General features: G+C 39.0%; 1 protein-coding gene and 1 pseudogene across 1 annotated transcript in view; one reads left to right on the top strand and one right to left on the bottom strand.

Moving 5' to 3' along the window:
* Positions 1–513, bottom strand: part of LOC102489146 (short-chain dehydrogenase/reductase family 16C member 6) — a 33,384-nt gene extending 32,871 nt beyond the window's left edge. Inside the window, exon 1 of the mRNA XM_027773833.1 lies at positions 193–513. Coding sequence (XP_027629634.1) covers positions 193–513 — 321 coding nt within the window. The remainder of the gene's footprint in view (positions 1–192) is intronic.
* Positions 514–11,509: 10,996 nt separating this feature from the next.
* Positions 11,510–12,117, top strand: LOC102472457 (translationally-controlled tumor protein pseudogene; annotated as a pseudogene).
* The last annotated feature ends 612 nt before the right edge of the window (positions 12,118–12,729 follow it).

Raw genomic sequence — 12,729 nt, 5'->3', positions numbered from 1 at the left:
TGGGCATTGTTTTATGTTATGCTCCTTTTGGGAGGTTACGAAGTAGGGTTTTTGACATGCAGAATCAAGCAGGCTATACATAGAAATCTTGGAGAGAAATTAATAAAAAAATTCTCTCCTCTCTTTGTGAAAGTGCATATGAGATTAAATATTTTACTTGGACATAGAAGCAAAGAACTCCATTGAGCTTACCTGATCAGCAACTCTGTAGACCTCTTCTCTGTTGCTACAGTCACACTTATAGGCAAATACTTTCGCACGGCCCTTTCCTTTGGCCAGTCTACATGTCTCCATATTGCCTTCTTCATTAATGTCCCATAGGACCAAAGTGGCTCCAAGACTAGCAAAATGCATAGCCAATAGCCTCCCAAGTCCACTTCCAGATCCGGTTATAAGTACAATCTCTCCAGCAACATTTTTTTTTCTCTTGGGAATTATTTTGTAAGACAAAGATTCTAAAAAGTAATATAGAAATTTTCCCAAAAATTTGGAGGTGTCTATAATAACATCCATGGCTGACTGATGAAAGGAATGTCCTAATAAGAAGAAAGGTAACCAACAAATGTATTACAATATATGAACCATTATATCCCACATGAAGTATTTAGTACAAGAAAGTTTACCTTTGAGATACTAATTTTCCAAAATACGCAATTAGGCAACGATTACCAAAAAGCCAAATTTTTAAATTATGTGAATAATGATCATGAGAATATTTTACTTAAGTATTTTCCAAATGTACAGGCACTTCCTTATATGTAAAATAATTTGACCCATAGGTCATAAATGACTAGGACAACTTTTCAGTTAAAGATATAAAGTCTTTGAGTCTTGATGTGCCTGGTGTTATGTGACTAGGAAACCATGACTTTGTATTTCTATTATATGAGGACACTTGACGATTGTATATCAAATAGAAATGTGCGTTTCATTAGACAGATATTTGATATATGACATTATAATAGAAATATGACCTTTACACATTTTCACCAATCCCTACAACATCTCTCTGACAGAGACAAGCTTCATATAAGTATTACCATTTTATTAGAGGATAAAGTCAACAAATATTGAGTAGTTTTTTGTTTTTCTTTAGGTTTTTGCCATAGGGAGAGTACATTCACCAGAGATAGAGGGACAAAGAGACAGTGAGAGGGAGAGTAAGAAATCACCCCCTCTCCCAGAGAGTGGCCATGCCACAATCCCTTCCCATTCCCTTGCTGGAATTTTGGGCACACACACACCCACACACACACACACACACACACACCTGGTGTGATTATCAAGCCACCAGGTCCAGGACTTAAACCACAGTAGACCATGTGGGAGTCCAGTGCCTTAATAACCATGCCACCTGCTGACCCCAATATTGAGTAGCTTTATTCAAATTCACACAGTTAGCTAATAAAATTGATGACATTAAGATAAAGGCTAGAGGTCTCCTAAATTGTAATCCAGGTCTTTACCTTTAGAATAGGTTTTTCTTGGAGCTAACATGTCCTTTTCCCAGAGCCACCTTTATTTTATTTAAAAATAAAAAAGGGGTATTTTTGTGTTTGGTGAAATTTCTTTAATTTTGGTAATCATATCTTATTATATTTGAACATTAGGAACCAGCAGTTGGCGTAATGGCTGTGTTGCTGGAGTCCCATGTAGTCGACTGTGATTTGAGTTCTGGAGCCAGTGGCGGGTGTGCTCAATATCCTGAGAAGAGAATGAAGGAGAAGAGATTGCGGCGTGGCCATTCCCCCGTGGGAGGGGGGGGGGATTTCTCGCTTTCTGTCTTTCTGTCTCTGTCTTTCTGGTGAGCACATGTGTCCTATAGCAAAAACCTCTCCATAAAAGAAAAAGAGAGAAAAGAAAGAAAGAAAGAAAGAAAGAAAGAAAGAAAGAAAGAAAGAAAGAAAGAAAGAAAGAAAGAAATTAGACACAGACATACAAAGCCCACAAAAAGCAGATCAGAGCTGTTTGAGGAAATAGCAACTACTACCTCTACACCATCACCACCTCCACTATCATCATGTCAACAGTATCATTATTAATACTCTTTCCACATATCAGGCACAAATTCAAAATTGCTCGGTATGCATCAAGTCAATTAACTTTCAGGAGGGTTGTCTGTTTTACAGTCGAGAGTAGAGTCTCTATGAGGCTAGGCAAACCGGTCTGTAGTCACAGAGAGTGGGAATGGAATTTGAACCCACACAGTGACTTCATTACCTAAATTCTTAAATCTAAGTAGTATAGTTTTCCTCCTCCCCACTCCCAAAATAAAAAGTCTGTTGAAAAGTATTGTCTTTATATGACCTGTCATTTTAAATCAGTCAGGAATTAACATTTCAGATAACCCAGAGCCTAGGTGAGGATGATGAAGAACCCAGGCTATGTTCATCTCCCTGTCAGCTCTGACCTGCTCCAAATTCTCACTGAGATAAGACATAGAATATTATAGCCAGAGAACTTTGATGATATTTAATGTGGGTTTCAGAAGGAAAGAGAAATCCCCAGGAAAGCATCTGGTCCTTCTTTGCATCCTGTGAATATTTTCTGAGCACAGATTAGGCATAAAGTACTAGATATTGAGTTTAAAGATGCTAAGTTATGGCCCTACCCTTGAGGAGCACAGATTCTGATTCTGGAGCCTGGGAAGCAGGCACAAGTTGCAGAATGACCGTGGCCATAGGTACCACCTTACCAAATGTTTGGTCCCAGGATTGCATGATAGAGCCTGGCATTTAGAAGAGGAGTGAAGAAAAATGGGCAGGGAGAATTATATTTGGGTTTTACCTAGAAGGCTGCCTTTAAGACAGAACAAAGAGAAAGGGCAAAGATCCTTTCCATTAACTTCACCAAATTTATTGAGACTACTAGCTATATTCCAAAAGGTATTGTACCTGGAGAACTTTAGAGATTTCCACTTACCTTAGTATTCACTGAGAGCTAATGCAGAGTTCAAGATTATGAATGGGGAAAGAAATCAAGCTACAAAAAATTTACTCTCTTCTCCAAGCATACAGACTTTTCTTTTTTCCCCCTTTGGTTCAAGTATACTCCTGGCAACATGTATATTACAATGGTGGAAGGAAGCCATATTTCATCTTCTATTAAAAACAAATACAGGTAAATGCAGAAGGCGTTCTGGGCCATTGGATTAGGCCTTTCCTTACATCTTTTCTTTTTCTTATTTTTTTAATCTTTTTTTAATTTTTGTATAAGAATTTTTACTCTTAAGGCAAATATATTTTTTATCTTGAAACAAATTAAAGTGGCTTACTATTAACATAATTAAATTTCAGCACATATTGTTATGCTTTGGGATCACTCCAAGGATGAAAGTTTTGACATTTATCTAATTATTCACTGTTTAAATGCTCCTTGAACTCAGAAACCACACTCCCAGACTACTGAAATCATTCAATAATTTTGGAACAAAAGGTTAAGTCCATGTGGATCCTGATGTAGGAAGTGTTGACCAGAGAAGACAATTGCTTACCAATGGATCTTATGACAGTTGTGGCAAACGGTCAGTCAGAAAAAAAATCAGAAAGTTTATATCTGAGCAAGCGTTCATCAAGTACTCTGTGCTTACCAGGACTTACTTTATTTAATCCTTCAAATATCCCAATGGGGTAAGGATGAGGCCCAGGTAAGGATATAACTCACCGAGGGCTACTGTATGGAAAGTAGAAGTGATATTTGAGCCCAGACTCTCTGATTCCAGGACTCCTGTGCTCCTGACTACTGCACATGTAACTTTTCTGAATAGCTTTCCAAAACACTGGACTTTGAGTTACGTGGACCTTCTTTCATTTTTCCAGCGCAGAGTGCTTTGTGTTAAAGGCTGATCTGAGAATGAACTACGTAGCAGTGGTCCATTACACAAGTCATACAGCATAGAAGGAGCAGATTCACCTTTGGAGACATGGATTCAGCTGCTGGCCCTACTATCTGCCAGTTGAATGCATTGGGCCAGTTTTGCCTTTCTGATTCTCTGTTTATCTATCTGGGAAGTGAGTGTCATATTTACTCCGCAGGAATGTGATAGCAATACACATTGAAATAACAAAAATAGTAAAGATTTTGTAAATTGTAAAATGCCACACAAATACTAGTTTTTATCACTTGCTCAACAGAGTCTTCAATGATCACACTGAGCTTGCAGCCAGGCATCCATAAGAATACCCAACACCAAGATATGGGAAGGTTGACTGCACTTTTAGGCGTATTGCCTCAACTATGAGATTGCTGAGGAGAGCTTGGAAGAGGAATCTGCACAGGAGTTAACCTACAGAGTTAACCTGCTCTTGTCTATTCTGTTGCTAACAACAGAAATACCTGAGTCTGAGTGAATTATAGAAAGAGGTTTATTTGGCTCACAATTTGCAGGTCCACAATCCAGGGGCTGCATCAGATGAGAATCTCCTTGCTGGTGGGTATCAGGGCAAGACAGAACAGGGCAAGAACAAATGCAGAGCATAATGTATCTGTCACATTCCTTCTCCTGATAAACTCCCTAGGATGGAATCACAGGTGCCCCACCTTAATGCCTTATCACTTCCCAAAGGCTCCACCCTTCAAAACCATAATCAGATTAAGCCTCATCTTTCAAAAAAAGTTTATTTTTTCCATGAGCGAGAGAGATAAAGAGAGACAGGTAGAGATAGAGAGAGACAGCATCTCCAACAGGGTCTTGATACTATGATCCATCCCCAGCTTCAGCCAGTTGGGATCAGGGGCACACCTGCACCCAGCCTACTCAGGGAAGTCTCCAGGCACAAAACCAGAACTTCCCATGGGAAGTAACTTCACAGAGCATCACATTTTACCATAGCACTGGCACCCAAGTCTCAATACCTTCACCATAAGTCAAATTCTAACACATGAATTTTTGGAAGCACAAATTCAAACTGTAGCAGTGACATTCCCCATGTTGGCTGTTGGTCAGAGGAGGAGAAGATCAAAACTCCCGAACAAGAATGTTCATGTGCAGGTGCCCTGGCACTCATGCACTCTCCCTCTGTCCTCTCTTGGCTTTCTCCTCTGTCCTTTCACCACCTCTCAGCCCACCAAAAGCCATAAAGAGAAATGAAAACTACTAGAAAAGAAGAACAAAGAGATTCATGTCGCTACTTAGGAACTATACGAAATGGTGCTCAGAGAACCTGGTTCTCAACAGCAGGTACCTACTGTGTCTGCTTGAGTGGCCAAGGAACCTACTCAAACCTGCAGAAACGTCGCACTCGAGTGGCTCAGATGTCCTTATAGGAGCTGAAGTGAAGTCTCTTGCTAACAGCTAGGGCTTGTCCTTAAATAACTTTGGTTTTACTTTGCCCTCCTACAACTTTCCATATCTGTCTGGATGCCAGAAAAAGGAGTGTCTGTTAATTGTGAGGACTTGCCTATGCTTCACCCATATTTTTGTTAGAGCAATAGATGACACATTCCCTGTATTTCTAAATCCCATGCTGGCTGGAGTAGAGCATGGCTTATGAAGGCTCATATTTCAAGTATTTATGGGTGTAGTAAATTATCATTACCATCAGCACTCCTGTGGGGATACCCCAAATTTGTTTCCATACTGAGAACACAAAGTCTTCCTTATTTCAGTTAGGAAAATGTGGATTACAGTGGTTGGATTATCTAACCAATTCGATGGTTGGAGTACATGATTTTCTCTGAAATTGTATTATGAAAATTTTCTAACACAGAAAACTTGAGGAAATGGTACATAAGTGCTCTAAGGACTCATACCTAAATCAAATAATTGGATCAAATACTTGTTTTCTATCTCCTTCTCTCTCTCTGTAGCTGAGCCATTTGATAAATTGTAGATATCACAGTGTTTTCTGAGTACTCAGCATTCATCTCTCAAGAAGGCATCTATATATAGCATCCATTAAAATGACTAGACCTAATAAAATTAATATCAGTTCCATACTTCTATCTACTTTTTTTTTTTTTGAGAGGTTTTCGCTATAGGGTGTGTGCACTCGCCAGAAACACAGAGAGAGACAGAGAGATAGAAAGTGAGAAATCACCCCCCCAGGGAGGATGGCCACGCTGCAATCCCTTCTCCTCCATTCTCCTCTTGGGATCTTGGGCACACACGCACACGTGCCCGGCATGAGTTTAAGCCACCAGGTCCATGACTCAAACCACAGTTGACTACATGAAAGTCCAGCGACATAGCCATTACGCTAACTGCTGGTCTCACTGCTATCTACTATTAATCCATATTAAAATGTCTTCACTAATCTCAAAGATCCAGTTAAGATCCATGTATTATATTTGGTTGTGATATCGCTTTAGAATCTTTTTGGCTAGACCTGTTCTGCCTCATCTTTTACAATTTTTTATTTATTTATCACTAACTTTTTGAAGAGTCCTGATGAGTTGTCTTGTAGAATGTCCCATCATCTCTATTTGTCTTATTTTCTTTACTAGTGACGTCATTTAACTGGACTTCCATTCCATATATATTCTGGCAATAAAAAGTTGGATTAGAGGCTTGATTATATTCACACTAAACACTTTTGCAAAGAACGTGTCCTACTTAATGTTGAACACTTCATCGTAACATGTCATAGTGCCTAGTGTCAGACTATTCCACTAGTAGTGATGCCAAATTAAGATCCTAGGAGATGGTGACAACCATAATCTTTTCCATTGTACAGGCATAGTTTCCCTTTTATAATCACTAGACGTTTGTGGGATGGTACTGGGCACCCTGGGATTATTTTGCTTCCTGTAATCTTTCACACCATGATTCCTTAAACTACAAACCTTGCTCTTCTGGGAAGTTTTAGGTTCACAGGTAAGGTAAGCAGAAAGCACAGAGAGCTCCCATAAACTTCCCCCCCGCCCCTGCCTCCTCCATCATCAACATCCCACACTATAATGGGGCATTTGGTAGAACTGATGAAGTTATAGTGACAAATCATAATCACTCCAAGTCCACAGTTTACGGTAGAGTTCACACTGTCGTACGTTCTATGGGCTTGGACGAAGCGAAAGGGCATGTGTCCACCATCACAGAAACTGCAGAGTAGTTTCACTGTCCTAGAAATCTCCTGCCCATTCATCCCCTTCTTCCTTCAACCCTTGGCAGCCACTAATTTTTTTATTCTCGCCACATTTTTGCCTTTTTAAGAATGTCATATAGTTGGAATCATGTAGTATGTAAACTTTTCAGGTTAGTTTCTTTCACTTAGTAATATGCACTCAAGTTTACTCCAAGTCTTTTTGTAGCTTGATAGTTCATTTCTTTTTGGTGCTGGATAATATTTCATTGTCTGAATGTATCATAGTTTATGTATCCATTCATCTCCTTAAAACCATTTTTGTTGCTTCCAAGTTTTTTATTTTTTAGGAATTATTTAATTTTATTTATCATTATTATTTTTAAAAATTTGCTCACCAGAGAAAGACAGGAGAGAGAAAAGGGAGAGAGAGAGAGGGAGAGAGAGAGAGAGAGAGAGAGAGAGAGAGAGAGAGAGAGAGAGAGAGAGAGAGAGAGAGAGAGAAAGTGAGAAAGCCAGACACCAGGTCCAGGACTCAAACTACAGTTAGCCATGTGGGAGTCTAGCACCTTAACCACCATACCACCTATCGGCCCCGACTTCCAAAGTTTGACAATGATAAATAAAACTACTACAGATATCTAAGTGCAGATTTTTTGCTTAGATATCAGTTTTCAGTTCCTTTGGGTAAATACTAACAAGCCTGGTACAGTATGCTGAATCACTTGGGAAGAGTATGTGTTGCCTTGAGAGGAACTTCCAAACTGTCTTCCAAAGTGGATGTACCATTTCACATTTCCACCAGCCCTGAATGAGAGTTTCTGTTCATCTGCAGCCGCATCAGTGCTCAGTATTGCCAGTGCTTTGGATTTTACCTATTCTTATAGGTGTAAAGTGTACCTAACGATCTTTACATTCACTTGTGACCCTTGCCTAAATTGATGACAACACTGGAACATGTAACATAGTAATTTTCTTTCTTTTTTTTTTTTTAAGAATTATTTATTTATCGTTATTTTAACTTGCTATAGTGCATGTACACTCACCAGAGAGAGAAGAGTGAGAAAGCAAACCACCAGATCTGGGACTTGATCTATGATTGGCCATGTGGGAGTTTAGCATCTTAACTACCATGCTACTTACTGGCCACCGAATGGTAATTTTCTTTCTTTCTTTATTTAAAAAAGAAGTTTTTGCGTTAGAGTACCTGTGCTCACTGGAGAGACAAGAAATAGAGAGACAGAAAGTGAGAAATCACCCCTCCCCCAAGGGATGATCATGCTGCAATCCCTTCTCCTTTATTCTTCTGGGATCTTGGGCATGCATGCACACACACCTGGCGTGAGTTTCAAGCTACTGGGTCCAGGATTTGAACCGTGGTTGGCCATGTGGGAGTTCAGCAATGCAACTGCTACATCATCTGCTGGCCCCAGTAATTTTCTAATTTAACATTTCCTTTTTATATTGATTAACTGGCCTTTTCCTGGAAGAGGTATTGTTTTGTTGTATGTATTTTAAAAATCTCTCTCAAAATAGACATCCTAAAGAAAAGAATGACTCTCTTGATCATGTCCCTCTCCGGAACTTACAGACAACTATATGAAGACTGTCAATCCCACAGTTTCCTATTACCAATAACACCTAGCCAGTGCTTTGAGTGTGTCAAGTACTCAGTAATTATTTGTTAATTTTTGAACAAGCCTCAAATACTATTACAGATATAGTCAATGAGCTGTCAATGTATTTACAAGTTCTTGAAAGATGATGTGAATTAAATATATCATAGAAGAAGAGAAATGTTTTTAAGTACAATAACTATAGAAGCTTGAAATTTGTCACATTGTTTTGATTATTTAGCATTCATGTTTGGTCCAGTTGTTTGGTGTAGGTGTGGGTCCTTGGAACACTTACGTAATTAGTGCCTTATTAGTCTAACACTTAGTAATTAGTCTCCTCCATTAGACTAGGGATTTTCCCAGGGAAAGGATTGGCCTAATTCACTCTATATTCCTAGTACCCAATGAGGACTATAAGCCACAGTCAGTTCTCCAGAAATATTTGGTTGGTCTATAAAATAAAGATTGCTTCCCTGTTGGGCTATTTTTTAAAAAGTAGTCCCTGCTTTTTTTTTTTTTTTTTTTTTTTTTTTTCCTTTGGCCCATTTTATTTCCCAATTTTTTTTTTTTTTTTTTTTTTTTTTTTTTTGCCATTGGGCACATATGATTGCCAGAGAAAGACAGGACAGTGAGAAGGAATGCGAGAAATCACCCGCCAGGAGGGATGGCCACACTGCGATCCCTTCTCCCTGCTCCCTTCTCCCCTCAGGATTGTGGGTCTGTGTGCACATGCACCTGGTGTAATTCTCAAGCTGCCAGATCTGGTATTTCAACCACACATCAGCCGTATGAAGGTTCAGCTCTGTAACCACCACACTACCTGTTGGTCCTGAAGAAGTCACCACTTTTTCAACGTACACACACACACACACACACACACACACACACACATGTGCAAGTGGTCCTGGACTAGTATGAAAGCTTCTCCAAATCATCAGGATTCCAGGCTCCCTCTGTGGCTCCTGGTGCTTGGCCATCACATGTGAGTTCTAATCAGAAGAAGGAGAAGGAAAGAAACCAAGAGTTTTTCCCCCAAATCCTGTTTCTGCAACTTCTGCTTATATTTTTACTGCCACTTCCATCTGCAAAGGAAGTTGGAAAATGCTTTCTTTTACCTGGACATGCTGCTTCTTCACTAGAATTAGCTTGTGTTGCTAGGGTAGAAGTAGGTAGTATTCTGGCACAGTGGGAGACAAAACAACTCTTTTTTCTATCTTTAAATCCTTAGAAGAGTGATCTTGATTCCAGTTGACGTCATCCTCCAATGCCTCTTATGATAGGATTTTGATGCACATGTATACACATACATGTCTGTATATAAACACACATATATGCATAGATTTAGACATATTGACATGCACACAAATTTATGTTTATATTCACTGTAGATGCACATGGAAATATATGTTTATACATATGCACATAAAAGCACATAAATCTATATTTATATCCATCATCCATGTACACACTCACATGTACTTGTACATTTTTGTCATGGCCTTCAGGGAGCTCTTTGGGATTTCCTGGGATTGCTATTGAAGAGACAGGGAGAAGAATCAGAGCCAATGAGAACAGGGCTATATAGACGTAGGACTCTCCTGCAATATCTAGGGGTGGTTCTAATCAGCGTGTTACTAGGCATTCTTACTTAGACATTTCCTCATTATTCTGTCATTACTGAATTCACATTATGAGCAGATATTCCAAATCATTGTATTGTTTTCTATTATCATTATTAACATCAAGGCACCATGTGTCCATCCCACAGTGGTGGGCGTGGCCTGTGGTGAGCCCACTGTCCAGCTCCAAAAAGGGTTGTTCTTCATGAGACCCCTGGATGATCATGGGTCAGAAGCACAGTAGAGAGACTGTCTACACTTTTTTGTCTTTCTTACCTTTATCAATGGAGGTTTGTCTTCAAACCCCCATTCCTGCCAAGAAATGTCATGGTTGCCAATGACACATTCATTATCAATTCCCTTTAGCATAGCTATTATACTTCCCACATGGCCATGGTGGGCCACAGGACCCAGGTGTAGAAATTGAACTTTGTTTCATCAGAATTGAATTTTCTTAGCTTTCAAGCCCCCATTTCTATGAATGGCAGACAGTTAATCTTACCAATTTATAGCTATCCTTCCAGGATAAGGCCTAGTCTCTTTTGGATGGTCAATTCAAAATTCTGCACTCTGTCCCGTTAATACCTTGGGAGGTATTAATGCATGGTGGAGGGCCATGGGACTTTTCCATGACTTTGATGCTAACGTAACACCCCTTTTTACTCATTGTGGGCTTTTAATCCATGGTCTTCTTTTTAAAAATTTTAAAATTATTTTTTATTTATTTCATTTTAATCACATATATCTTTATAGTATAGAGCATTTATTTTTCCAGGATGAATATCTGTGCATATCAGTCAAGACAAAGATATTACTATATACATTATCATCAGCAAATAGTTTCTTTTTACTTTATCAATTAAACACTTTTACTTTTTTTCTTTCCTCTCCCTCCCTTCCATACTAAACTCTTTTTTTCACATTTTATTGATTCACAAAAAATCTTAATTAAACTAAAAATATGGACATAGCTAAAATCCAGTGACAGGTACACTGTAATTTTCTTCTGAAACATTTTTTTTTCTCTCTGCATTCCCCCTTTTACTAAAAAGAGGTGTAAACTAACTCATTTGCAAAAAAAAAAAAAATAATAATAATTAGTTTAGTCTCAACTTGGTATGTTATTTGCACAAAGCCCTATAAGAATTCAATTTCTGATGCAAGACAACAGATACTATTGTGTTATTGAACTTACACAAATAACAGTCCTGCCATAAAATAAGAATGCTCGCTTTTCCGCCCGCTCCCGCCTCCCTGAGCGCCGCTCTGGCTGCACCGCGCTCGCTCCGAGCTCCAGGCTCCTACTCAGCAAGCGCTGCTGTGGTCTCCCTCCAGCAGCCACCATGATTATCTACCGGGACCTCATCAGCCGCGATGAGATGTTCTCCGACATTTGCAAGATCCTGGAGATCGCCAGACGGGCTGTGCCTGGAGGTGGAGGGGAAGATGGTCAGTAGGACAGAGGGTAACATTGATGACTCGCTCCTTGGTGGAAATGCCTCCGCTGGAGGCCCTGAGGGCGAAGGTACGGAAAGCACAGTAGTCACTGGTGTTGACATTGTCATGAACCATCACCTACAGGAAACCAGCTTCACAAAAGAAGCCTACAAGAAGTCCATCAAAGATGACATGAAATCAATCAAAGGCAAACTTGAAGAACAGAGACCAGAAAGAGTAAAACGTTTATGACAGGGGCTGCAGAACAAATCAAGCATATTCTTGCTAATTTCAAAAACTACCTGTTTCTTTATTTGTGAAAGCATGAATCCAGACAGCATGGTTGCTCTGCTGGACTACCGTGAGGATGGTGTGACCCCACATGTGATTTCCTTTAAGGATGGTTTAGAAATGGAAAAATGTTAGCAAATTTGGTAATTATTTTGGATTTATCATCTGTCATTATAACTGACAGCTGCTTGTCATCCACAAAACACCAGGACTAAAGAAAGATGGGGTGATGTCATCTTGAGCTCTTCATTTATTTTGACTGTGATTTATTTGGAGTGGAGGCATTATTTTTAAGGAAAAAAACATGTCATGTAGGTTGTCTAGAAATAAAATGCATTTAAACTCAAAAAAAAAAAAAAAGAAAGAATGCTCACAAATATTTTCCAGTTGTAGAAGGGTCAGGAAAGGAGAAAAGTTTATGTTTCAATATAAGAAAAATAACAAATTGCTGAGCCTATCGACAACTCAAGAGAAAACAAAAATCCTTAAATCTGCAAGACAAAGCATAGAAGAAAATCAGTAATGTTTTAGTCAAAATCAGAATTCTATTTCACCAGTTCAGTCTCATGTAATTAATCTCTCTTTTTTTGAATATACAGTGTTACTGTGGTCTGACTTTTCCACTTAAATTCTGAAAGTTAACATTCAGATATTACCAGACTTGCCCTTTCCATTAAGTTGGCCATTCTCTTGGTTGCTTTTTGTACTCTTATTTCTTTTTTTTTTTTTAATTTTTTAATTTTTTAT

The sequence above is a fragment of the Tupaia chinensis genome, unplaced genomic scaffold (genome assembly GCF_000334495.1).
Source record: "Tupaia chinensis unplaced genomic scaffold, TupChi_1.0 Scaffold000046_3, whole genome shotgun sequence".
Taxonomy (NCBI): domain Eukaryota; kingdom Metazoa; phylum Chordata; class Mammalia; order Scandentia; family Tupaiidae; genus Tupaia; species Tupaia belangeri.
The sequence above is the reverse complement of the archived record's forward strand: the minus strand, read 5'-3'. Positions and strand labels throughout refer to the sequence as shown.